The sequence below is a fragment of the Martes martes genome (genome assembly GCF_963455335.1).
Source record: "Martes martes genome assembly, chromosome: 1".
NCBI lineage: Eukaryota > Metazoa > Chordata > Mammalia > Carnivora > Mustelidae > Martes > Martes martes.
This window is the reverse complement of record NC_137888.1, coordinates 192155990-192182788: the sequence shown is the minus strand read 5'-3', so window position 1 is coordinate 192182788 and position 26799 is coordinate 192155990. Positions and strand designations below refer to the sequence as shown.

The window sequence follows — 26799 nt, the reverse complement described above, 5'->3', positions numbered from 1 at the left end:
TTACAAATAATGCTCCAGTGAACACAGGAGTACATACATCTTTTTGAGTTAGTGGTTTTGTTTCTTTTGGATAAATATCCTGAGGTGGAATTGCTGGATCATGTGGTAGTTCTTCTTTTTAACTTTTTGAGGAATCTTTATATTTTCCGTAGTGGAAATTAACCAATTTATAAGTCCTACCAACAATGCATGAGGGTTCCCTTTTCTCCACCTCCTTGCCGACTCTTGTCATTTCTTCTCTTTTTGATACTCAACATTCTGAATGGTGTGAAGCCATATCTCACAGTGGTTTTGATTTTTCATTTCCCTGATAATTAGTGATGTTGAGCATCTTTTTATATAGCTGTTAGCCATCTGTAGGTTTTCCTTTGAAAATTGTTCAAATCTTCTGCCCATTTTTAAAATCAGATTGTATCTTTGCTTTTCTTATTGCATTGTATAATTTCTTTTTTTTGAATTAACATATATTACTTGTTTCATGGGTACAGGTCTGTGAATCATCAGTCTTACACAGTTTACAGCACTCACCATAGCACATACCCTCCCTAATGTCCATAACCCAGCCACCGTATCCCTCCCCCCACCCTACTCCAGCAACCCTTAGCTTGTTTCCTGAGATGAAGAGTCTCTTTATGGTTTGGCTCCCTCCCTGGTCCCATCTTGTTTCATTCTTCCCTCCCTTCCCCCCATGAACCCCCACCCTGCCTCTCAAATTCCTCATATAAGAGAGATCATATGATAATTGTCTTTCTCTGACTGACTTATTTCGCTTAACATAACTGCCTCTAGTTCCACCCATGTTGTTGCAAATGGCAGGATTTTGGGGGTTTTTTGATGGCTGCATAGTATTCGTGTGTGTGTGTGTGTGTGTGTGTGTGTGTGTGTGTGTATCCACATCACATCTTCTTTTATCTTTTATTTATTTTTATTTTTTATAAATTTTTTATTTCTTTTCAGCATAACAGTATTCATTGTTTTTGCACCACACCCAGTGCTCCATGCAGTCCGTGCCCTCCCTAATACCCATCACCTGGTTCCCCCAACCTCCCCCCCCCCAGGCCCTTCAAAACCCTCAGGTGGTTTTTCAGAGTCCATAGTCTCTCAGGTTCACCTCCCCTTCCAGTTTCCCTCAACTCCCTTCTCTCCATCTCCCCTTGTCCTCCATGTTATTTGTTATGCTCCACAAATAAGTGAAACCATATGATACTTGACTCTCTCTGCTTGACTTATTTCACTCGGCATAATCTCTTCCAGTCCTGTCCATGTTGCTACAAAAGTTGGGTATTCATCCTTTCTGATGGAGGCATAATACTCCATAGTATATATGGACCACATCTTCCTTATCCATTCATCTGTTGAAGGGCATCTTGGTTCTTTCCACAGTTTGGCGACTGTGGCCATTGCTTCTATGAACATTGGGGTACAGGTGGCCCTTCTTTTCACCACATTGTATCTATGGGGTAAATACCCCGTAGTGCAATTGCAGGGTCATAGGGAAGCTCTATTTTTAATTTCTTAAGGAATCTCCACACTGTTTTCCAAAGTGGCTGCACCAACTTGCATCCCCACCAACAGTGTAAAAGGGTTCCCTTTCTCCATATCCTCTCCAACACACGTTGTTTACTGTCTTGTCAATTTTGACCATTCTAACTGGTGTAAGGTGGTATCTCAATGTGGTTTTGATTTGAATTTCCCTTATGGCTAGTGATAATGAACATATTTTCATGTGTCTGATAGCCATTTGTATGTCTTCTTTGGAGAAGTGTCTGTTCATGTCTTCTGCCCATTTTTTAACATGATTATCTGTTTTGTGTGTGTTGAGTTTGAGGAGTTCTTTATAGATCAGCCTCAGCGTCTCAGCTTTTATCTTTTTACCTTTTTTTTAAATCTTTTTACCTATTTTTACCTTTTATCTGTACTGTCATTTGCAAATATCTTCTCCCATTCCGTACACACCACATCTTCTTCATCCATTCATCTGTTGATGGACATCCAGGCTCTTTCCATAGTTCTGCTTTTGTGGACATTGCATTCTGCTATAAACATTTGGGTGTGTGTGCCCCTTCGGATCACTACATTTGTATCTTTAGGGTAAATACCCAGTAGTGCAAATGCTGGGTTGTAGGTTAGCTCTATTTTCAACTGTTTGAGGAACCTCCATACTGTTTTCCAGAGTGGCTGCCCCAACTTGCATTCCCACCAACAGCATGGGATGGTTCCCTTTCTCCCCATCCTTGCCAACACCTGTCATTTCCTGACTGGTTAATTTTAGCCATTCTGACTGGTGTGAAGTGGTATCTCACTGTGGTTTTGATTTGTATCTCCCTGATCCCAAGTGATGTGCAGCACTTTTTCATGTGTCTGTTGGCCATTTGGATGTCTTCTTTGCTGAAACGTCTGTTCATGTCTTCTGTCCATTTCTTTTTTTTTTTAATTAATTAATTATTTTAATTTTAAAATAAACATATAATGTATTTTTAGCCCCAGGGGTACAGGTCTGTGAATCGCCAGTTTACACATTTCACAGCACTCATCATAGCACACACCCTCCCCAATGTCCATATCCCCACCACCCTCTCCTGTCCCCCCTCCCCCCAGCAACCCTCAGTCTGTTTTTTGAGATTGAGTCTTTTATGGTTTATTTCCCTCCCGATCCTATCTTCTTTCATTTTTTCTTTTCCTACCCCCCAAACCCCCCACATTGCATCTCCACTTCCTCATATCAGGGAGATCATATGATAGTTGTCTTTCTCCGATTGACTTATTTCGCTAAACATAATACCCTCTAGTTCCATCCTCGTCGTCCCAAATGGCAAGATTTCATTTTTTTGATGGCTGCATAGTGTTCCATTGTATATATATACCACATCTTCTTTATCCATTCATCTGTTGATGGACATCTAGGTTCTTTCCATAGTTTGGCTATTGTAGACATTGCTGCTTTAAACATTTGGGTGCACGTGCCCCTTTGGAGCACCATGTTTGTATCTAGGATATATACCCAGTAGTGCAATTGCTGGGTCATATGGTAGCTCTATTTTCAGTTTTTGAGGAACCTCCACACTGTTTTCCAGAGTAGTTGCACCAGTTTGCATTCCCACCAACAGTGTAGGAGGGTTCCCCTCTCCCCGCATCCTCGCCAGCATCTGTCATTTCTTGACTTGTTAATTTTAGCCATTCTGACTGGTGTGAGGTGGTATCTCATTGTGGTTTTGATTTGTATTTCCCTGATGCTGAGTGATGTGGAACATTTTTTCATGTGTCTGTTGGCCATCTGGATGTCTTCTTTGCAGAAATGTCTGTTCATGTCCTCTGCCCATTTCTTGATTGGATTATTTGTTCTTTGAGTGTTGAGTTTGCTAACCTCTTTATAGATTTTGGATACTAGCCCTTTATCTGATATGTCGTTTGCAAATATCTTCTCCCATTCTGTCGGTTGTCTTTTGGTTTTGTTAACTGTTTCCTTTGCTGTGCAAAAGCTTTTGATCTTGATGAAATCCCAATAGTTCATTTTTGCCCTTGCTTCTGTTGCCTTTGGCGATGTTCCTAGGAAGAAGTTGCTGCGGTTGAGGTCAAAGAGGTTGCTGCCTGTGTTCTCCTCAAGGATTTTGATGGATTCCTGTCTCACATTGCGGTCCTTCATCCATTTTGAGTCTATTTTCGTGTGTGGTGTAAGGTCTTCTGCCTATTTCTTGATTGTATTGTTTGTTCTTTGGGTGTTGAGTTTGGTAAGTTCTTTATACACTTTGGATACTAACCCTTTTTCAGACATGTTATTTGCAAATATCTTCTCCCATTCTGTTGGTTGTCTTTTGGTTTTGTTAACTGTTTCCTTTGTTGTGCAAATGATTTTGATCTTGATGAAGTCCCAGTAGTTCATTTTTGCCCTTGCTTGCCTTGCCTCGCCTCTGGCGGTGTTTCTAGGAAGAAGTTGCTGTGGCTGAGGTGGAAGAGGTGGCTGCCTGTCTTCTCCTCAAGGATTTTTGAAGGATTCCTGTCTCACATTGAGGTCTTTCATCCATTTTGAGTCTGTTTTTTGTGTGTGGCGTAAGGAAATGGTCCAGTTTCATTCTTCTGCATGTGGCTGTCCAATTCTCCCAGCACCATTTGTTGAAGAGACTAATTTTTCCATTGGACATTATTTCCCACTTTGTCAGTGACTAGTTGATCATAGAGTTGCGGGTCCATTTCTGGGTTCTCTGTTCTGTTCCATTGATCTATGTGTCTGTTTTTGTGCCAGTACCATATTGTCTTGATGATCTCAGCTTTGTAATAGAGCTTGAATTCTGGAATTGTGATGCCACCAACTTTGGTTTTCTTTTTCAACATTCCTCTGGCTATTCGGGATCTCTTCTGGTTTCTATACAAATTTTAGGATTATTTGTTCCATTTCTTTGAGAAAGTTGGTGGTATTTTGATAGGGATTGCATTAAAAGTGTAGATTGTTCTAGGTAGCATAGACATTTTCACAATGTTTCTTCTTCCAATCCATGAGCATGGAACGTTTTTCCATTTCTTTGTGTCTTCTTCAGTTTCTTTCATGAGTAGTCTATATAGGTTTTTGAGTACAGATTCTTTGCCTCTTTGGTTAGGTTTATTCGTAGGTATCTTATGGTTTTGGGTGCAATTGTAGATGGGATCGACTTCTTAATTTCTCTTTCTTCTATCTTGTTGTTGGTATATAGAAATGCAACTGATATCTCTGCATTTATTTTATATCCTGATATTCTACTGAATTCCCGTATGAGTTCTAGCAGTTTCGGGTATTTTATTTTTGATGCAATTGCAAGTGAGATTTTTTTCTTAATTTCTCTTACAGTATTAGTGTATAGAAACACAACAGATTCATGTGTATTGAGTTTTTTATCCTGCACCTTTATGGAATTTGTTTTTTCTGACAGATTTTGGTGGTCTTTTGGGTTATCCACATAAAGTATCATGTCTTCTGCAAAGATTGAGAGTTTGACTTCTTTTTTGCCGATTTGGATACCGGATACCTTTTATTTCTTTCTGGTGTGTGATTGCCAAAGCTAGGACTTCTGGTACTCTGTTGAATAGCGGTGGTGATAGTGGACAGTCCTGCCATGTTCCTGACTTTAGGGGAAAAGCTCTCAGTTTTTCCCCATTGAGAATGATATTCACTGTGGGATTTTGATGATACTGAGGTATGTGCCCTGTATTCCTACACCGTGAAGAGTTTTGATCAAAAAAGGATGTTGTACTTTGTCAAATGATTTTTCAGTATATGTTGAGAGTATCATATGGTTCTTGTTCTTTTGTATGATTTATTTATATATTTTAGATATTAACCTCTTATCAGATATATTATTTGCAAATATTTTCTCCCATTTAGTAGGTTGCCTTTTCATTTTGTTGGTTTCCTTTGCCCTTTGGTGTGAAGAAATGTTTTTAGTTTGATACAGTCTTAGTTGTTTACTTTTACTTTTGTTGCCTTTGCTTTTGGACTCAGTTTCTAAAAACGATTGCCAACATCAATGTCAAGGAGTTTATTACTGCCTATGTTTTCATTTCTAGGGGTTTTATGTTTCAGGTCCTATATTGAAGATTTTATCTATTTTGGGTTCATTTATGTGTATAGTGTAAGATAGTTGTCAAGTGTCATTATTTTGCATTTGACAGTCCAGTTTTCCCAGCACTATTTTCTAAAAAGACTGTCCTTTCCCTATTGTGTATTTTGGACTTCTTTGTTGTAATTAACTCTTCATATAAGTGTGGGTTTATTTCTGGGCACCTTGTTCTTTTCTTTTTGATCTGTGTCTCTGTTTTTATGTGAGTACTGTACTGTTTTGATTACTATAGATTTGTAATGTAGTTTGAAATCAGGTACTGTGATGCTCTAGCTTTGTTCTTTCTCAGGGTTGCTTTCGTTATTTAGGGTCTTTTGTGTTGCCATAGAAATTTTGGGATTGTTCTATCCCTGTTGGAAAATGCCATTGGAATTTTGTTAGGAATTGCGATGAGTCTGCAGATTACTTTGGACAATATAGACATTTTAGGAATAGTAATTCTTTCAGTCAGCATGGCATGTTTTTGCATTTATTTGTGTATTCTTCAGTTTCTTTTAGTAGTATCTTACAGTTTTCAGTGTACAGGTTTTTTACTTCCAAGGTTAAATTTATTCCTAGTATTATATTTTTGATACAATTGCAAGTGGGATTTTTCCTTAATTTCTCTAACAGTATTAGTGTATAGAAACAGAACAGATTCGTGTATATTGATTTTTATATCCTGCACCTTTATGGAAATGGTTTTTTCTGACAGATTTTGGTGGAGTTTTTAGTTTTCTGTATATAAATGATGTCATCTGTAAATAGTGACAGTTTTACTTCTTCCTTTCCAGCTTGGATGCCTTTTCCTTTTCTTGCCTAATTTCTATGGCTAGGATTTCCAGTGCTATGTTGAGTAAAAGTGTGGAGAATAGACATCCTTGACTCGTTCTTGATCTTAGATAAAAGCTTTCACCTTTTCACTGCTGAGTATGATGTTAGCTACTTGCTTGGCATGCATATATAGTCTTATTTTGAGGTATAGTCCCTTTATACCTTGTATATGAGGATTTTTATCATAAATGGGTTTGAACTTTGTCAAATGCCTTTTCTGCCTCTGTTGAGATGATCATATAATCTGTAGATTTCATTTTGTTACTCTGTTGTATCTCAATTTATTAGAAGATGTTGCAACATCCTTACATCTCTGTAATAAATCCTACTCGATCATGGTATATGATCCTTTTAATGTATTGTTGAATTCTATTTGCTAATATTCTGTTGAGGAAATTTCTTTAAAAAATATTTTTATTTATTTTTATTTAAAATATATTTTAAATTTTATTTAAAATATTTTTATAATATTTATAAATATTTTTATAAATCTTTATAAATATTTTTATTTGACACAGAGAGAGAGAGAGAGAGCACGCACAAGCAGGGGGAGCAGCAGGCAGGCAGAGGGAGAAGGAGAAGCAGGCTCCCTGCCGAGCAAGGAGCCCGATGTGGGGCTTGATCCCAGGACCTTGGGATCATGACCTGAGCTGAAGGCAGCCACTTAACCGACTGAGCCACCCAGGCGTCCCTGTTGAGGAATTCTTGCATCTATATTTATCATGGGTATTGGCCTGTAACTTTCTTTTCTTGTAGCAGTCTTCTCTGATTTTGGTATCAGGGTGATGCTGGCCTCATAAAATAAGTTTGGAAGTGTTCCTTGCTCTTGTGTTTTTGGGAAGAATTTGAGAAGGATTTGTATTAATTCTTTGAATGTAGGGTAGAATTCATCATTGAATCCATCTGGGCCTGGTCTTCTATTTGTAGGGAGGTTTTTTAAATTATTAATTCTCCTTACTAGTAATAAGTGTGTTTGGATTTTTCTTTGTGGTTGTATGTTTCTAGGAATTTATCCATTTGTTCTAGGTTGTCGAATTGTTCATTTGCAGTTGTTCATAGTATTTTATGATCCTTTGCATCTCTTTGGTATCTTTGTCATGTCTCTTATCCTGATTTTGAGTCATCTTATTTTTCTTGAAGATTCTAGCTAAAGTTGGTCAGTTTTGTTTATCTTTTCAAAAAAACAGCTCTTAGTTTCATTGATACCATGTGTTGTCATTGTATATCTGTATTTCATTTATTTCCATTCTGATCTTCGTTATTTCCTTCCTTGTCCTGAGTTTGGTTGGTTGTTTTTCTATTTCCTTGAGATTTAAAGTTATGTTTATTTGAGACTTTTCTTGTTTCTTGATGTAGGCATTTATCACTCAGTTTTCCCTTCCCTCTTAGAACTGTTTTTGCTGCATCATGTAAGTTTTGCACCCCATGTGTTGTATTTCTAGTTTAAATTGCCTCAAGACATTTATTTCTTTTCTTTTCTTTTTTTAAAGATTTTATTTATTTATTTCACAGACAGAGATCACAAGTAGGCAGAGAGGCAGGCAGAGAGATAGGGGGAAGCAGGCTCCCCGCCGAGCAGAGCGCCTGATGCAGGGCTCGATCCCAGCACCCTGGGATCATGACCTGAGTCAAAGGCAGAGGCTTTAACCCACTGAGCCACCCAGGTGCCCCAAGAAATTTCTTTCTTTCTTTCTTTTTTTTTTAAGATATTTTATTTATCCATTTGACAGAGATTACAAGTAGGCAGAGAGGCAGGCAGAGAGAGAGGAGGAAGCAGGCTCCCTGCAGTGCAAAGAGCCCGATGTGGGGCTCAATCCCAAGATGCATGACCTGAGCCGAAGGCAGAGGCTTTAACCCACTGACACACCCAGGTGCCCCGACATTTCTTTCTTTTGACTTTTTTTTTGACCTGTTGATTAAGTGGCACGTTATTTAATCTCCACATAATTGTGAGTTTTCCAGTTTTCCTCAGGTAATCATTAATTTCTAGTTTTGTATCATTGTGGTTGAAAAAAATGCATGATGTAATTTGAATTTTCATGAATATTATTATTAAAACAGACTTTGTGGCATACCATAATCTATCTTGGAAAATGTTCCTTGTGTACTTGAGAAGAGTGTGTATTCTGTTGCTTTTAAATTTTTCTGAATCTGCCTGTAAAGTTTATCTGGTCTAATGTTTAAGGTCTGATGTTTTTTTACTTTCTCTCTTGATGATCTATGCATTGATATAAATGGGTTGTTAAAGTCTCCTACTATTATTGTACTCCTGTCAGTTTCTCTCTTTAGGTGTGTTAATATTTCCCTTATATATTTAGGTTCTCCTGTGTTGAGTGCATAAATATTTACAGATGTTACATTCTCTTGTTGGATTGACCCCTTTATCATTATGAATTGCCCTTCTTTGTCTCATAGTTATTGCAGTCTTTGTTTTAAAGTCTATTTTGTTTGATAGAAGTGTAGCTACCTTCACTTCCTTTTCCATTTGCATAGAACACCTTTTCCCATCCGTTTATTTTCATTGTGTGTGTGTTTCCTTCTGAAACGAGTCTCTTACAGGCAGCCCAATTTTGTTTCCCATTCAGCCACTCCGTCTTTTGATTTGGAAAATTTAGTACATTTAAACTTAAAGAAATTATTGATAGGTGTGTGCTTATTGCCATTTTGTTCATTTTATTCTAGTTCCTTTCTTCTCTTTGTTTTGATGACTTTAATAGTATTAGATTCTTTTTTTGATCTTTTGTGAATCTCTCTTTTGTGTGTCTACTATAGGTTTTTACTTTGTGGTTACATTTAGTCTTACATAAAACTTAATTTATAAGTCTTTTTAAAGTTGGTAACAATTTTAAGTTTGAGAGCACTCTAATGCTCTGTCTCACATCTTTTTATCTTTTGTATCTTTATCTTTCATATCCTGTAACTAATTATTCCAGTTATGGTTATTTTTACTACTTTTCTGTTTTAACCTTCAGAGTAGCTTTCAAAGTGATTAACCCACTACTTTTATTTTGTATTAATGTTTACTGATGAGATTTTTATTTTCATAAGTTTTCTTGTTGATTAGCACCCTTTGTTTTCAACTTGAAGAAATTTCACATTCCTTTTACAGTCAGTTTAGTGGTGGGGTGGCCTGGGTGACTCAGTCATTAAGGCCAGTTTAGTGGTGATTAACTCTTTTATTTTTTGCTTGTTTAGAAAACTTTACTCTCCTTTAATTCTGAATAATTCTGCCACATTGGATGGAAGTTTTTTTTTCACACTTTGAATATATTGAGCCACTGTCTTCTGACCAAAAATTGTCTGCTAAAAATATCTCATGAGGGTTCCTTGTATGTAACAAGTTGATTTTCTACTGTTTTTAAGATATACTCCTTGTCTTTAAGTTTCAACATTTTAATTATAAGAATCTCAGTGATGGTTTCTTTGTGTTTCTTATTTTGAATTCTCTGTGCTTCCTGAATTTGGATATTGGTTTCTTTTCCGGGTTAGGGATGTTTTCAGCCATTGTTTCTTCAAATAAGTTTTTTGCTGCTTTTCTCCTCTGAGGCTCCAAATAATTTGAATATTTGTTGGCTTGGTGTTGTCCCATAAGTTCCTTGAGCTATCTTCACTTTTATTTATTTATTTTTTTTGATGCTCTGATTGGATGAATTCCACTATCCTGTCTTTGAGTTCACCAATCCTTTCTCGATCCTTTCTTCTGTATCATCTAGTCTCCTGTTGAACCCTTCTAGTGTATTTTTCAGTTCAGTTAATATATTCCTCAGCTCTGTGACTTGTATTTGGTACCCTGAATACTTATATTTTCTTTTTGAAGTTTTCACTGTGTTTATCCATTCTTTCAAGGTCTGTGAGCGTCTTTGTCACCATTACTTTGAACTCTATTAGGTAAATTTTTTTCATTAAGGTTTTTATCTTATTCTCCTGTTTGGAACATATTCCTCTGGTTTCTTCATTCTGTCTTGGTTTGTGTGCATCAGTTATAACAACTGCCTCTCCCAGGATTGGGAGGATGGCCTCATGTACACACTGAACCTTATTGTTCAATCCTACTCATGCTCTTGGTTGTCTCTCAAGCCTTTGTGATAGTCCCTGCTGCCAGTTTTATTTATAAAAGCTCCCAGTAGTTGAGTGTGCCAAGACTGGTCAGTGTCCTAGAGAGGGGAGTATCTGAGTCAGCACTTAGATTCAGGCTGATGGAAGTCAGACCTTCAGGCAGCAGCTTTTAACATATATATAATTCACTAGGACCACAAGCAGAAGCCCCCCTGGCCTCCAGGGCCTGGTTATCCAGGGTACAACATAAAATACAGGGCAACAGACGTGTATAAAAGTTCCCTTCTAGAGGATGTTGGTGCTCTGGAGTAGGACAGGAAAAGCATGAAGATGACACCTGCTGGTTGGGGTGAGGTGGGGTAGGGTGGGGGCTACAACTCTAAAGATAGCACCTGTTGGAAGTTCATAGTAGGCCTATATATATATATATTTTTTAAATTTTCCTTAAAGGTTCTATTTTTATTTAATAGAAAGCAGTCAGGAGTGGGGGACAGGGGGAGGTAGAGGGAGAAGCAGACTCCCTGCTGAGCAGGAAGCCTAATGCCAGACTTGATCCCAGGACTCCCGGACCATGACTTGAGCTGAAGGCAGCTGCTTAACCAACTGAGTCACCCAGGCGCCCAGGCCTAGTGTTTTAAATGAAGATAGTGCCTGCCAGCCTTACTTCCCTGGAATAGTATCCCAGTAAGTCCCTAGATATGTGGTTAAGTTAGACGCCTGCCCCTTAGGCCAACACTTTATGTGAAAAGAAGTTCATTTACTTATATTAGTAACTCTGGGTACTACTGGCTGCATCTTTGCTGGGCCCTGGGGGAAGTTAGTCCACCCAACAGGCATTCTTGCCTTCTGCTTTAACTTCGTGGGTCTCATAGACATCAGCCCTATTGGCTTTCTGAGCTAGATGTTTTGGGAACTCCTCTCTCAAGATCAGATCTTAAAAGCTGGGGTGCCCAGTGTAGGGTTCAAACCCGTTGCACCTCAAGAAGGTGGTCTGGGTTACTTACTTACCTGAAAGTTGCTCACTTATCTAAAATTATTCTGCTTATGAGCTCTTGGTATTGTTTGATACTTTGTGCTTAAGGTTGGTGAATCAGTTTCAGTCCTTTCTCTATGTCCAGATAAGTAACAGACTTACATGAATCCTACACATTTAAGGGAAAGTGAAAATAATTAAGACAGTGAAATTATGTGTATTATCACTGAGTGGCTCTAAATAAGAGAATTTAATCAGTCAGGTCCAAAATAGAGTAATTCAGGATGCTTTATGTAGAAAGGGACCATTTCCAAAAACACCGGGTGTGAGGGAATCAGAGATAGTTCATGACTTCGGTGCTAGTAGCAACTAAGCTGATTACCAGAACCTGGAAGGCAAAAGTTGTGTTAGAGGTAACTTTGAGGGGAACAATGACCTTTGGTAAAGGGACAGAGTCAGCCTCAGGTCAATACAGGGAATGAGCCAGTGGAATAAATATCCTGACTTCATTTGCTTTCCTCCCTTTAATCTGCCAGTGAACCCTCTTGACTGAAGTTGGAGGACCCAGGAACCCATTGATAATGGTTCATACCAGTTTAGTTTGCCAGGGCAGAGTGTCATGGTAGAAAAAGGCGTTAAGTGGGTATAGAGTGGCAAAAGAAGATATCCAGTATTAGAATGATGCAGGCTAAGCAGCCTTACTAGGGATTGGTCCTAGAGCATCTCCATCCTGGAATAACAAACCTGGTAAGTGTCCAGGATAAGAGAGCAATAAGTGGACTATTAATTTTTTTTAATGTGTATCAAGACCTTTTTTCATTAGCTAATTGTGTATTTAAAATTTTAATCATGAGTCAAAGATTTTGAAATTTTGTAAAATTGTTCAACTGGTTTCACAGCTGTTACAGCTGAATACATCCATAAACATGTAAGAAGAAAATTTCAGAAGTCTTTTTTGCATAAACTTTTCCAGTGTTTTATGTGATTTAGCGATGGTCTGCAGGCAGAATATAATGGTATATGAGTCATATGGATCTAAAAGTACAAAAAAACACAACATGACTTTTCATCAACATTTCCCTAAAAATTTTACTCCAAGAAGGGAGGTGTAAGAGACATTTTCCCAGTACTTCAGACAATGGAAGGACATTTTCCAGATCCTGTATATTTATGTACTTTAATTTCAAGCCAAGTTATGAAAAAAAACTTAACATCTCACTTTTTTGTCAGTTACCACTGATATGAAAAATATAAATTAGACTTTTGCTGAGAAGGAACTACTCTTAGATATACAAGATGATACTCTATATGGCTTTTGTATATTTAAGTGAAAGCCAGGACAGTCCTGTGAAAAGTTTCTTTTAAAAAATGGTCTGTATTATGTGATGTTAAGAACAAATCATCTGGGGGAGCCTGGATGGCTAAGTGTCTGACTCAATCTTACCTGAAGTCATGATCTCAGGGTTGTGAGTTCAAGCCTGGCATTGGGCTCCGCAAAAGACTGAACCTTCTTAAGTTGTGAAACACTTTATGGCATGGATGACCAAGGCACCTTGCTGAGTAAATAATGTGGGTCTGTGTTCGTCAGGAGTGCCGAGAAACACAAATACCCTATAGCTTCACTTGTGGGAGGAATCTAGAGTGGGGTGGACAAATTCATAGAGATGGAAGGTAGAGAGGTGGGGAGGGAGGGTGGAATGTGGAGTTACTACTTAGTGGATGTAGGGTTTCTGTTTGGGGTAAATGAAAGCATCTGAAAATTGTGGAGTACTGTGGGTTTGTTTGGTATGGTGAATGGTACACTTAAAAATGGTTTAATGTAAGATTTAGAACCCTTGTGCACTATTGGTAATGCAAAATACTGTAGTCACTATAGGAAATATAAAGCATTTCCTCAAAACAATTCAAAAATAGGGGCGCCTGGGTAGCTCAGTGGGTTAAAGCCTCTGCCTTCGGCTCAGGTCGTGATCCCAGGGTCCTGGAATCGAGCCCGCATCGGGCTCTCTGCTCAGCAGGGAGCCTGCTTTCTCCTCTCTCTCTGTCTCCCTCTCCGCCTACTTGTGATCTCTGTCAAATAAATAAATAAAAAATCTTAAAAAAATTTTTTCAAAAATATAATTAGCATATGGTCCATCAATTCCCGTTCTGGGTATATACCCAAAAGAGCTGGAAAGTGAGAAGAGATATTTGGACACCAGTGTGCATAGCAACATTAGTCACAGTAACTAAAAGGTAGAAGCAATCCAAATGTTGTCCCTTGACAGATGAATGGATAAACAAAGTGTGATATACACCTACGATGGTATATTACTCAGCCTTAAAAAGGGAGGATTTATGACACATGCTGTACAAATACACGGGTGACCTTCAAGGACATTATGCTAATATGAAATAGGCCTGTCATAAAAAGACAAATACTGAATGATTCTACTTGTATGAGGTACTTAGAATAATCAAAATCATAGAAAGTAGAATGGTGGTTGCCAGAAGCTGGCAGGAAGAATAGAAAGTTGTTTAATTATACAGAATTTGGGGGGGGGACCCCGCAAAACTGTAATGCCTTTGAAAAAAATAAAATAATAAATTCTGTGTTTTACAACAATTAAAAATTAATCCTCTGAAATTTTTCTTTAGATGACTTAAATACAGGAACATTCACCAATGCAGAATCATCCTGTGGAACAGTAATAGAGAGGGAAATTCTAAATTGTTCATCTCCTGAGATTCCTGCGGAATTTAATGAACAGTTTAACACTAAGAAAGACAAAGAGGAACTAATAAATCAGGTTAAAGGAGCCAACCTAGAAAAAGAAAACAGTTGCTATGATGATGAGTGTAATGAGTTTGCAAGGACAGAGAAAACACATACAAAGAAATGTCCTAAAAGGCCTGATTGGAATATAAACAAACCACTCAAAAGGTACATTCCAGCATCAGAAAAGTACCCCAAACAGCTTCAAAAGCAGAGAGAAGAAAAAAAAGTGAGAAGGCAGATGGAACTGCTTAATTTGGTAGAAAGAAATAGTCCTGGACATCTCTCTCAAAATAGAGGCACTTCACCAGTTCTTCCTTCATCTCAAGAAACTGAGCCAAGGTTCAGGTGGCATCTAATCAAAAAGGTAAAACTTTTCTGTCTTAAAAATATTTTTAAAGTATGTATTGATGTTTCTAGATTGAAAACAATTCCCCACATGCATATTTTAACAAGGTGGCTCTCTATCTGAGCAAGAATTTAAGAAATACACTTTGGTTTATACTAGGGGTTGTCAAACTATGGCCTGTGGGCAAATCTATCATGCTGCTGCTTTTGCAAATCAAGTTTTAGAAAAAGTTTTATAGCTTTGCGCAGTGGCAGTATCGTAGCCAATGAGGTTTATCCGAGTCGCGATTATTGCTAATAGAAAAAGTTTTATGAATTGTCTGTGTCTGGCTTAGAGTAGTTGTAAGAGATCACCACATGGCCCACAAAGCCAAGTGTTTACTATCTGGTCCTTTACAGAAAAACTTGACACTTTAACCTTGTATAGATGAATGCTATTCATTGTTTTAATAGCCATTCAAAATTCTTGTTTGTAGTTCATATAGACAGAGGATAATTTTACAAGGTCAGGAATTACTGCATTGGTTCTGTGATTGGAAAAATACAAAATCTGTCCCATTATCCAGTATCTGTTATTCAGTTATCATCCTCAGATTATCTCGTTTTAGGAAGTATTTGTGGGGACATACGGCAGTACTGCTACTCCTTCTGCATTTTTCTACCCTTTAGGAAGAAGAGCCTCTGAAAATTAATTCTTTCAGCAAGGAAAGGTACGTCATGGACTGGATTGATTTCATAGTTAACTTAGTGCTGTGTGGGACAAGAGTACAAAATATTTGCTCAAAATATAGGTAAAATCAAAGCTTATATATATATGAAGTCAGAAACCAGTAACGTGTAGGAACTTAGAGGTGAGAAGTACAGGTTTAAGGGAAATGTGGCTGACATTTTACCTAAAGTTTGAAGGCCCAATTTGGACTGGGCCTAACTATCTAGGTAGGAATGTAAATCTGCAAGCTTAGCTAAAATAATTTTGACTTGGGGCACCTGGCTGGCTCAGTCAGTTAAGTGACTGACTCTTGGTTTCATGAGGTTGTGGTCATGGATGGAGACCCACGTCAGGCTCTGTGCTTAGCACAGAGTCTGCTTGGGACTCTGTCTCTAAATCTTTTTTTTTTTTTTAATTTTTTATTTGTTAGAGAGAGCGAGCGAGCGAGCACAGGCAGACAGAGTGGCAGGCAGAGGCAGAGGGAGAAGCAGGCTCCCTGCCGAGCAAGGAGCCCGATGTGGGACTCGATCCCAGGACGTTGAGATCATGACCTGAGCCGAAGGCAGCTGCTTAACCAACTGAGCCACCCAGGCGTCCCTGTCTCTAAATCTTTTAAAAAAAATAAAAGTTTTGACTTTCCAGTTATGTCACAAGTGGAACAGACCTTCTGCTTGGATTGAGGAGTTTATGAAGAAATGACCAGGAGGGATAATGAGAAATTCAGCTACAGTAGATTTAGATGGTTAGAAATTTTATTTTATGCCTTTGTGCATGAACCAGGTGGTTTAGAGTTGTGTCAGAATGTGGCTCTAACAGGAAGTTTGGTTCACATGGTAAGTACATTGTTTTATGGTGAATTATCTAAGAAAAAAGTTAAATCTTAAATCAGCCCAGCTAGTGTTGATCCTCATTTTTCCTCTGTATATCCTTGCCAAGTTAGAAGTCATCCTATTCTCTTGCCATTTTAGGAAAAGTGTCATAGAACTCGTTTGTCTTCCTAGTGTTCCAAAGGTGTTACGTGTAGACTGAATTGAAATGTGACTGAAGAGTAGATATGCTCAAATACATAATTTTGCATTAAAGCTTCTTAGTCCTTAATTGTGCTTTTTTGGGGGGGAAAAACAGGTCTCAGTCACCACCACCAGTTCCAGTGGTGAAAAACAGAACACAACAAACTCTAAAAAACAGTAATTATGAAAAACAGAATCTGATCTTAGAAGACAGTCAAACAGAAACATCACCTGGACTTCCTGAACGGTCCCATTTTATCCCTTATGTCCGAACCAATGAGATTTATTACCTTGATCCAGATGCACCACTGTCTAGGCCTTTAACCCACGATCTTCAGTACCAAAATCCACATGGTAAGTAAACATAAGTATCCTTCCCTCCTTTCCCCCCAACATTAAATTCAGAATCCAAACTAATATTCTTGCCCTTAGGAGGGGTAGACTTTCCATTTTGGGGTCCATTACTAAAAGTTTATTAACAAATCCTAGGGAATATCATACTAGAGGTGTATTTAACCTACCACTTTCATCTGTCTTCAGCCTGTGACCAAGAACAACGGCAGCTCTTTGATTCTGATGTCAGGGACCCACTTCTTAATCCTAACTTGGTGAAAAACAGGGACCGACAGCAAGCAATCCTTAAGGGACTATCAGAACTGAGACAGGTAGGAGCTTTTTCACTAAGTGTGAATGTAACTTTTCTGTTTATGGCTAATGGAGGACTATGTATCAGAAGGGCGAATTTACTTTAAAGGCTTAATTGGTTACATGATTATATGGGACTTTTACCACATCCCAGTTAAAAAGTTACTTCCTTCAATTTGATTCACATCACAATACTCCAGTATGAAATCGTGAGACAGTTCTAATATTAAGACAGTTTTATTGAAGGAAAAAAAGCATACATATTTAAAGGTATTAGTCATGATTAATAAGCCCTAAAACCCAAGACAGAAAATACACAATTATGCTTTAATGAATTCTTAGTAATCAGTTCACATTTTTAATTGAATGTGTTGGCAGTGTTCAGAACAGAATATTGATGCAAGTCCCAAAGAATAATAAAATTCGGTGTGAAAGTATACACATAACCTTACCCATCAGACTACATCTCCTCCTCCCAGGTCAGTTACTGTCATTTCTCATTAGCTTGCTCAGGCAAGAATAAAATCTAGTAACACATTCAATATTTAAGTGTATATAACCTTTATCAGCTGGCCTTTAAATACCGATCCCTGATCTTAGGAAAAATAAATTGCCACTTCAGGAGTGCCCTTTTCCATGTCCAGTCATTTCCATATATGCCTCTTGCATTTCAAATTGTCGATTCATGCGTTGCTTACCCAATTTGTTCACATAGAGCTAGAAAATCATAGTAACAATTATAAAGTATCTTTTGGTTCTTTAAATGGTTACATATAGATTATGTAACAAGCAGTAAATCTTTTACATTTTCCTTTAAAGTGACAAGGCACTTTTCTTTAATAGAGGTAAAAGTTGTGAGGTCAAGAGGCAGGAATATATACCATGTACATAGTGACCCACCTATATAGTAGCCACATCTTAATTTCAGCAGGGCCTTGTCTAAGCCACTAAGGTCAGTGCAGTCAAGATAAAACACTGGATGTTAGGAGACTCCTTCAGTGTGTCTCATTACCATTTTAAGAGCCTTTAAGGGGATTTCAGCCCCATAGTTATGCAGACTTGGAAAAGTCATCCCTATTGGTTTTTATGCTAAAAACATAATCTTACACATACGTGATAGCTACACAATATCCAAGTGAGAAAGTCTGATGTAGGTTTTTTTGAGTGGTTAAAATTTAACATGACAAAGATAAAGCTTAAGCTATAGCCAAGTAACTGAACTAATTACAGGTTTTCAAAGTAATGTAAATATAATTCTGGATTAGAAGGGCAGAGATGTAAAATAGGAATAACTTGCAAGTCTGCTGCACACCTTACTAACATATCAATGTGATTTCAGGGCCTTCTCCAGAAGCAAAGGGAGTTGGAAACTAATCTCATGCCTTTAGCTGCAAATCAAGAAGAGAATTTTAATTCTTCGTTTTAAATGTAGAAAATCAAATCCTTCACATTTGTTGCTTCTAAATTATAAAATGTGTTCATTGCATTACTGTATTTTCCAAATAACCTAGATTTTACAAATGCTTATTTAAAACTTGTACATTATGTAGTACAACGCTGTGTGTGTATATATATATTTTTTACAATAAAACAGACATTTTTGTAAAGCTTAGTAAAAAAACATTTTTTTGCTCTATCACAATCTAGGTATTTAAACACTTTCTACTTACCTTAAGACAGGTTTCTGACCTGTTCACAGACCACGTTCTTCTACACTTATGTAGCTTATTATTGGAATACCACTTAGGTATTTTGTTCTATAAAAAGATTTAAGAGGTTAGAACTCTCCCAAGTTCTTCTGAGGGGCCAAAGGAAGGTCTGACTTACCACATCCCAACTTTAACTAAAACAGCTCAGTTTTTTTCCTCTAATTCCTGGTTTTAGGACTTTATAAAAACACTTTACAAGTTTGCATTTCTAATGCAGGCATTTATAAGGAACAGATATGGTTTTAAAATTGATCATCTTATACTTTAATCTGTGAATTTTAAAAGTTATTTTTAGTAAAGCACTTAAGTTTTTACCACCTCAAAAATATACTTAAATTTCTCTAGCACTACTAATTTAAAAATCTATAACAAAGTTCTTCCAACAGAAGCCTATCTTTTGGAAATATGGGATTGAATTTGGTTACGTCCAGGACCATACTAAAAAGCACTGAAAATTGTAATGATCAAACACCTCGAATAAGAGGTTGATCCAACATTTTAGCAACAGGCAATTTTTACATGGCTAAGCCTGAAGATAAAAATAATGCTGCCTGGTATTACGTCCTAAGTGTTACTTATATACATAGTTTATCATCTAAATTGAAACTGCATTCACTGTTAGATAAATCTTGAGGTATTGAGCCAAAATCCATTAAGTATCTGTTGACATCACTGGCTTATACCTGTATAAAACACTATACAAAAGCTTAAAATAAATACAATAGTTGATTGGTATGTCATTTCAGCAAAAGTAATTGGTATCATCTGATGGGGGGAAGAAAAAGAAAAGCCATTGTTGACTATCCTTTTGCAAATTATCTGATTTTATATATATAAAACAGGCTTCAATTTGAAGCCCAGGTATAGGTAACTTATAAATGTAAAACTTAAAAAGTGCCAACATGAGATAATTCAAGTACAATATATGTTAAAAATATATATATTTATTTCAGTTTTCAGATGCTTCAACTGTTACAAGCCATCATGATTTAAATAAGAGGAAAAAAAAAACATTGAGGAAGGACAAGAAACCTTTTGTTTAGAGAATGAAATATAAATTGTTAATTCACTTATAAGAAACAGATAAAGTCCATAACAACCTATTTCCAAAAAAAAAAGTTACTATAATTATTTCTCTTTTGAAAAAGGCCTGGAAGAATCACTTTTCCCCCAACTTAATGGAGATGGAGATTTATCTCTATCCAAGCTTTGAGTATAAGCAGATAAAAAGTAATTTTCACTTTCTTGAGACTGACTTGATGAAAGGGCATATGGTGTCCCCAAAAATGTCTGATGAGTAAGAACATTAAAATGACTAAACTGATGGGACATATTTAATTGACTGTGATAAACCTGAAAGTTGCTATATGAATCTTGTTCAGTTGCATTGCTGTTCTCTCCTTCAGAGCATACTATAGCAACAGAAGCTCTTTCTTCAGAATCAATTTGATAAGTCTTATCTTCTAATAAACTTTTTTGCACGTCAAGAGACGATTGCAACTCAATTTGAATATTCTTATTTTGATCTGTTCCACGTGATCCTTTGGTCTCTTTCGCCAATATTTCTGAATGAAAATTGCTGCATACTTCTATTTGTGAGATTTCATCCCCTGAATCCAGAGACATATCCTCTTCATCCTTTTCATCGTTTTCTAAAAGAGCTACATTTAAAAAACAAAAAGTCCTCCTCTATTGAAATACACAATTTGTTTAAGTTTTAAAATTATACACTACTCACACAATATAATGCGTCAGGGTCTGCAAGTCCACAATCCCTTAAAGCTTGGTCTTCTGCCACAAGTTCACTTAGTCACAACACTCACACTAGGTGTGAATGTCCAGATAATCCGATGCTAAAAGCTTCTGCGAAATGTGTTCACGTTTAATGTTGGGAAATCCCAACTCCCAGCTCCAAAGGGGTTAATGTCAAAACAGCATCTAAAGTTATACGGTAATTCAGTATTTGACAAGACAAATAAAAAATAAAAATTTTGACATCTAGCTTCACTGGATTATGACTAAACTGGTTAGTTCTAGCAAATGTTTGATCATCTCTGCTTTTCATCAAAAACAAAGTATGTACATCTTTCATTTAACATAACACCTGGAACCAAAGCAGAGGCCATCTCATAAAACACTACAGCTATGGATATATTCCTACTACCTTGTCCTTAAATTGCTATATACATCTGGGGAGATTCTGTAGCCCAATGCTAAATTCCCCATTATCTGGTGTCCTTTTTTAAAAAAAAACAACCCCTCTGGGCGCCTGGGTGGCTCAGTGGTTTAAGCCTCTCTGCCTTCAGCTCTGGTCATGATCTTGGGGTCCTGGGATCGAGTCCCGCATCGGGCTCTCTGCTCAGCAGGAAGCCTGCTTCCCTCTCTTTCTCTGCCTGTTTCTCTGGCTACTTACGATCTGTCAAGTAAATAAATAAAATCTTTGGGAAAAAAAAAAAATCCCTCTGCTGACAACAGCAGCCGATAAAGTTTACATACCCTCAAAGAGAAAATGCCTACTCTGGTAGTATCCAGCATACTTAAGAGCTTTTATTGACTACAGTATAATAAATGAGCAGATTTTGTGTACGCTAAGTATAAGAACGGTAAGTGGCTTGAAACACTTCCCCTGAAGCTGTTTACACAGAGGGCGAGTAGTTTCAAAGCAGGCATTTTGTTCTATGAAAACAACACAAAACCATTCCTCTTTTTCTGTCTGCCTTAAAGAAAAGTAAGACTACTGAAAAGTTACCTGACTGCGACTTAAGAGTCTCATTAGCACCAAGCAGTGGAAGGTTTTCTTCTGTGATTGAGTTGTGATAGCCCACAAGATTTTTAAAGTTTTGCATAAAGTCTTCAGTACTCGCAACCACTATTCCATTATCTGTATAACTGGAGAGCATCTTGATATTCTTTTCTAAATGAAAAAAATAAAAAGGTTCAGGTATAAAACATGTGAACCTACATGGACAGACAGACGATGATGCCACCCCCATGAAAGTGCTTAACACCCACCACTGGCAACAATACCCTTCTGTCCACATTCCTACATTCATAATAGAAAGCTTAAGACGGCACTCTTTACCTGTTAGAAAGACTATGTGTCGTTGCTGTATGTTTTGAGCCTGAAGTCTGATAAGGCAATCCAATTCTGGAGCATTTCGAGTTTGTGAATCACAATTGTGGTATGACAAAATTTCAACCAGATGTTTCTTTTGATAGACATTCAGAAGTGTCAGCAGACTCAGAGCTTTAGCATTCAATCTGTGGAAGTAAGTAGTTCAATATCTGGATCTGCATTTCTAAAATTTAGTATGGATGTTTTTGCTTCAAACTAAAACCATAATTTCTCAATTGAGGCAACCAGTGACAACTGCACTGCTTTAGTTCACTGCCTGATGGACGGGTGCTTCCTAGGAGAGAGAGGGGAGCAGGAATGTGCAACCCATGCTGACATCCAGGGGCTTTCTATGGGTGCAAAGCCTGAGAACCAGCTGTTCAGCTTTAGACTACAATCTCATTGTACCTACTGAATAACAATACTTTCCCCTTTAGCTTTACTAATTTAGAATGTGAACAAAGGGCATAGGAGGACCAAAAAAAAAAAATCTTTCCTTCAAAAAAATTCATGGCTCGAAACTATTTCTACACCTCCAAGCACAAGGCAACAATTGGTAGAAACTACTGTTGTCAGCAAGATGAGGGTACTAACTTTGCACCAGTCACACCTTTGGGCCTCATTATTATCTGCTTACTGTTATCCGTTACACAAAAGTAAAGGCTCTCCCAATGCCTATTTTCACATAATTTGAAGATAAAACAAGTTTTTAAGAAGTGAATTACTATAAAAAGTTAAATACTTGCCAGTCATTTAAACCTGAATTTCCCTATGTGTTCCATAGAAAGTATTAGGGTATTAGAAGAAAAATGTTTTGCCATTAAGTTTCAAAAATGCTGGTTGACAAAATGTAAAACAATTCTTAACTAGAGTCTCTCTCAGATCCTTAAATGTGTAAATATACTATACGGACACTCTAGTTCTTAAGAATATCCAAAATTCATCTTATTATAGAATAATTCGTGGAGCCTTTCAAGTGGACTAGTAATACAAGAATCACTGGGGAAATAAACTACTTACATAAATGAATGTCCTAATCACAAATCCCCTTACCATGTTGGGATTAATGTCTCAGTATATGTGTAAATAGATTAGCTGCCTAAGGTAGTTCTCCATTGGGAGAGAGCCTAATCTAGTTGGCATATATAGTTTGGTTAAAAAAAAAAAATATTGAGTGCTGACTGTTCTATTTTTTTTTTAATTATTCTAAACCCTCAAGTGGCAAAGATTAAACCAATTTTACCTATATACCTAATAGAACTTCAACTTTAGCAAACTTCTACCTAGATAAGAATACTATTTCCAAGCAGGCTAGAAAAATAACTACATTCCCCCTTATGACTGACTAAGGACATCTGTGAAAACTGCTATAAACACAGAAAAATAGAAATTTTATTAACACAATGTTGACATCAACAATTATATAGTTATTTTCCAACTCTCTCTTTTTTCTTTAAAGATTTTATTTATTTGACTTAGAGATCACAAGCAGGCAGAGCAGCAGGCAGAGAGGAAGGGGGAAGCAGGCTCCCTGCCAAGCAGGGAGCCTGATGCTGGGCTCTATCCCAGGACCCTGAGATCATGACCTGAGCCAAAGGCAGAGGCCTAATCCCCTGAGCCACCCAGGTGCCCCTATTTTTCAACTCTTACCTGCCCAATTCCTTTAGTTTTTTCTGGAATTTACAGTGGACTTTCCATTGCCATTTTCCTTCTGGAGTACTAAGTTCTTCAAGGAATGTCAAAAAATTTTTAAGGTTCTCTGTTAGAGATAATGAGGTTTATTTTAAATTCAATAAGTCACTCAACAATCAATTATGTAAGAAAGTTTGTTGATACTATATAGAAATACCTACTTCCCTATGTAGTATTTTACCCTCAAAGGGAGACAGACATCTATATATACTCTTAGATTTAAGAACATCTATGTAACAAGAACATGCTAGTAACAATAACAAAGCAGAACGGATCCAAATGCAACAGGTGAAAACAGACTTGCTTTATATCAGATTTAGAGGAAATTGCAGTGACTAAGAGACAAGGAAAGAAATTTGAGGTAATAAAATGATGGTAATGTACTCATCCATTTTGCCAATCAGAGATAACAATACATTTAAAAGCATGAGTCATTAATGAGAAAAAACCTAGAAAGGACAAAGTTCATACTCCAAATAAAGCATAAATCTTACCAATTGTAATAACTTCCGGATTTAGAATGGATTCATCAGACACAATGAAACCTCCAGATACAAATAGTTCATTATATGTATGATTTTTAACATCATCCAGACTATCAACACCAGCAAAACTAACACAAGAGAGCTTCTTTAAAGTCACCAAGCCAGGTACCTATTTAAACCCCAAAACAAAAACAGAAATAAGGACATAAGAGAATGAGATGATAAGACTCAAGTGTGAAGTAACCTACAACAGTAAAGTTTAACAAAATACAAAAATATTCCCAACATATCCAAAGACATAAACCAACATTTCTGTCCTGGGTACATACCATGAACAGAACATTCTGACAAAAAGGGACCTACAACAGACCTGCCAACAGAATAATGAAGGCAACCTGTATGGCCCTATGAGTGCAGTCAGAATTCAGAGGACAGCAAGAGCCCATACAGTCAGGAAAGCCTTAAAAGGGCAGAAGGACTTGAGACAGGTTCCTAAGACTGTATGGGTACCTCCAAATGCAATGGAAAGGGGAAATGGTCTGGCAAAGGGAGGGTACAAACAGGTTTTACCTGGGACATACAAATGAAGACGACAATATAGAGTCAACACACTCACTGACATTCAAGGAGTCAATACTCTTAGTCTTGATGAGTGACAGGGAAGGTCTGTGATGTGACGCAATTTAAAATTTTGCAAGGGTGCAAACGTGATCACAAGCTGATTCACAGATGGATCGTTTACATCTCAAGCCCTAAATCTCCCAAACTTGAAGTTTTATCTCTTTTAGACCTTATAAGGATATTTTAAAAACAAACAGTTTAGCCTCGAAGACAGTAAGATTTTAAAATAAGGGAATTTTTATAACCAAAATAATAGTGAATTTGACTTAACAGTCTACCTTGTGAATGAAACCTGCAATGTCTTCATTCTGAATAATAATCAATAGTTTATCTAATTTTGATCTTCTTTCCAAAAACTGTTCTGGATGACATTCTGTATTGCCTAATTTGATAAGATATTCCTGTTAAAGAGAAAAACTAAATCAACATTAAAAGCCTTTTTTGCAAATATCCACTCAACACCAGAAGTGCAAGATCAACTGATAAGTAGTCACTTAGAAATGGCCACTAGTAATGATGACCTTATACTATGGACCTTAGAGATCATCAGGTCCACTCTTCTTATAGAATCTATAGATTGGAGCCTAAATGGCCATGCCACGGTCACGATGTTACAGTGCTATGCAATCAAAGCCAAATAAATGCCAGTGGTGGGTACAAAAAGAACCGTTAAGAACAATGGATTAGCCCAGGTTCTTAACCCAGTTCCATCATTTATTCTGGGCAACCCAGAGCCCAATCATTAACCACTCTCTCATTTCATTTTCCTCTTCTTTCAAGGGAAGCCCTTGGTTATTTGCAGCAAGGTTACCAGTATAGTACGCCTTCCCTCGCAAAGCACTTTTCGGACTGCTGGACTCATTTAATTCACAACAATCCCAAAGTCATTCATACAGCGCATCAGTATGTACCATGGCATTCACAAACTATTTAGCCACGTCTGTCAAAAAGTCACACCTTCAAATAAAATAGACCCTCCCATCTAGTACCCCCCTCCATGTTGGTGACATGGTACTACCTTTCAAAGGACACAGAGTAGTACAGGCAGTTTCCTTTGCTCTTTGGTTGCTGGTGGAATCCTGAAATCTGAAGTAAACTGCAGGGTCCTAAAGGTCACATTCCTTGTTTCACAGATAACGGGAACAGATTAATTTTCTCAAGGTTGGCAAGGCTGGTTAGACAGCCATTAAGTCTAAAGCCAGCTTGCCTCACAAAGAGTCTGTTGCTCTATCAAGAACAGTCTACAAGCATCACCTCAAGGAGGATATTTCTGTGTAGCCCTGAACTGAAGCAGCATCTTCCACATTATTAGATTTTGGTCTAACCTCTACAGCTTCTGGGCAGATCTCAGAACAGCTTACAGACTGGTAATGAGAAAGTAAATTACAGGCCAGCTTGTAATTTTTTTTTTTTTTGGTCTTTTTACATTAAGAAGATTTAACTGCGAATTCATTTTAAATGAGACCACTGAACTCCTGTAATAAGTCCTTGGACTGCAGAAATATTCAAGATGCTTAAAATTTCATTAATAGTATTTTTACTCTATTTTAACATTTTTGCTGGATATTTTCCAATGGATATTGATTAAAAGAAAGTTCTGATCTGATTTGTAAAACACAGCATCCTTCTCTTCTACATAAGTAACAAAAACAAGATTTATTCTATGGTAGAATGAATTAAATGCACCATCATAAAACAGTACATTTTCTGTGTGATACAATTAGTGTATAAAATGTGGTGAGGAAGATGGGATGATGCTGAGCACAGTGGGGGACTGGATCCACTCTATCCTCTCAGCTAGAACCCCCAACACACAGCTATTTCCCCTCCCCACCAAGTACTATACTTGAACATGTTGCTGGGGATGGAAAAAGTTAAGCAGCTCTACATTCAATAATACAGGGCAAAATGCAACCAGGAAACTCCTATACGTCTGATTTCATCCTCCTAAGAAATCACAGGGAATCAGTAGTAAAGAAGGCACACTGAGCACTCTTCCACCTCCTTCATTTCCATGTTCTTCATGTTCTCAAGGGCACGCTACATGAAACATGCTGACATCAAAGAGACTCCCAAACTGACAAAGGCTCAGAACATAGCAGCACAGATTCTGGGCCACTCTCAGCTATAAGGCACTTATTTATAGTACCTTCTGCTTCCTCTAACAAAACAAGCAGAAACTTGTCATGGTAAGTTAATTCCATAAACGGGAACAGGCATTTATTTTAAAACCTGTATCATTTCCTGAAGGGATTAAAATCCTACAGTTTAGTAAATACTAAC

General features: G+C 37.3%; 2 protein-coding genes across 6 annotated transcripts in view; one reads left to right on the top strand and one right to left on the bottom strand.

The window, feature by feature from the left end:
- Nucleotides 1-19435, top strand: part of CCDC66 (coiled-coil domain containing 66) — a 70551-nt gene extending 51116 nt beyond the window's left edge. For both annotated transcript variants that reach the window (XM_080819356.1, XM_080819357.1), the window contains 5 exons: nucleotides 14065-14549; nucleotides 15200-15240; nucleotides 16365-16603; nucleotides 16790-16914; nucleotides 18234-19435. In XM_080819356.1, the coding sequence (XP_080675482.1) occupies nucleotides 14065-14549; nucleotides 15200-15240; nucleotides 16365-16603; nucleotides 16790-16914; nucleotides 18234-18320 (977 nt within the window). In that variant the 3' untranslated portion in view covers nucleotides 18321-19435. The remainder of the gene's footprint in view (nucleotides 1-14064; nucleotides 14550-15199; nucleotides 15241-16364; nucleotides 16604-16789; nucleotides 16915-18233) is intronic.
- Nucleotides 19436-19527: 92 nt separating this feature from the next.
- The window catches only part of TASOR (transcription activation suppressor), a 51747-nt gene continuing 44475 nt past the window's right edge, over nucleotides 19528-26799 (bottom strand). For 2 of the 4 annotated variants that reach the window (XM_080819321.1, XM_080819322.1), the window contains exons 19-24: nucleotides 24795-24917; nucleotides 23905-24064; nucleotides 23369-23477; nucleotides 21686-21864; nucleotides 21353-21517; nucleotides 19528-20541 (exon numbers count right to left, since the gene is read on the bottom strand). In XM_080819321.1, the coding sequence (XP_080675447.1) occupies nucleotides 20486-20541; nucleotides 21353-21517; nucleotides 21686-21864; nucleotides 23369-23477; nucleotides 23905-24064; nucleotides 24795-24917 (792 nt within the window). In that variant the 3' untranslated portion in view covers nucleotides 19528-20485. The remainder of the gene's footprint in view (nucleotides 20542-21352; nucleotides 21518-21685; nucleotides 21865-23368; nucleotides 23478-23904; nucleotides 24065-24794; nucleotides 24918-26799) is intronic. The other 2 variants (XM_080819319.1, XM_080819320.1) reach the window with 1 other exon arrangement.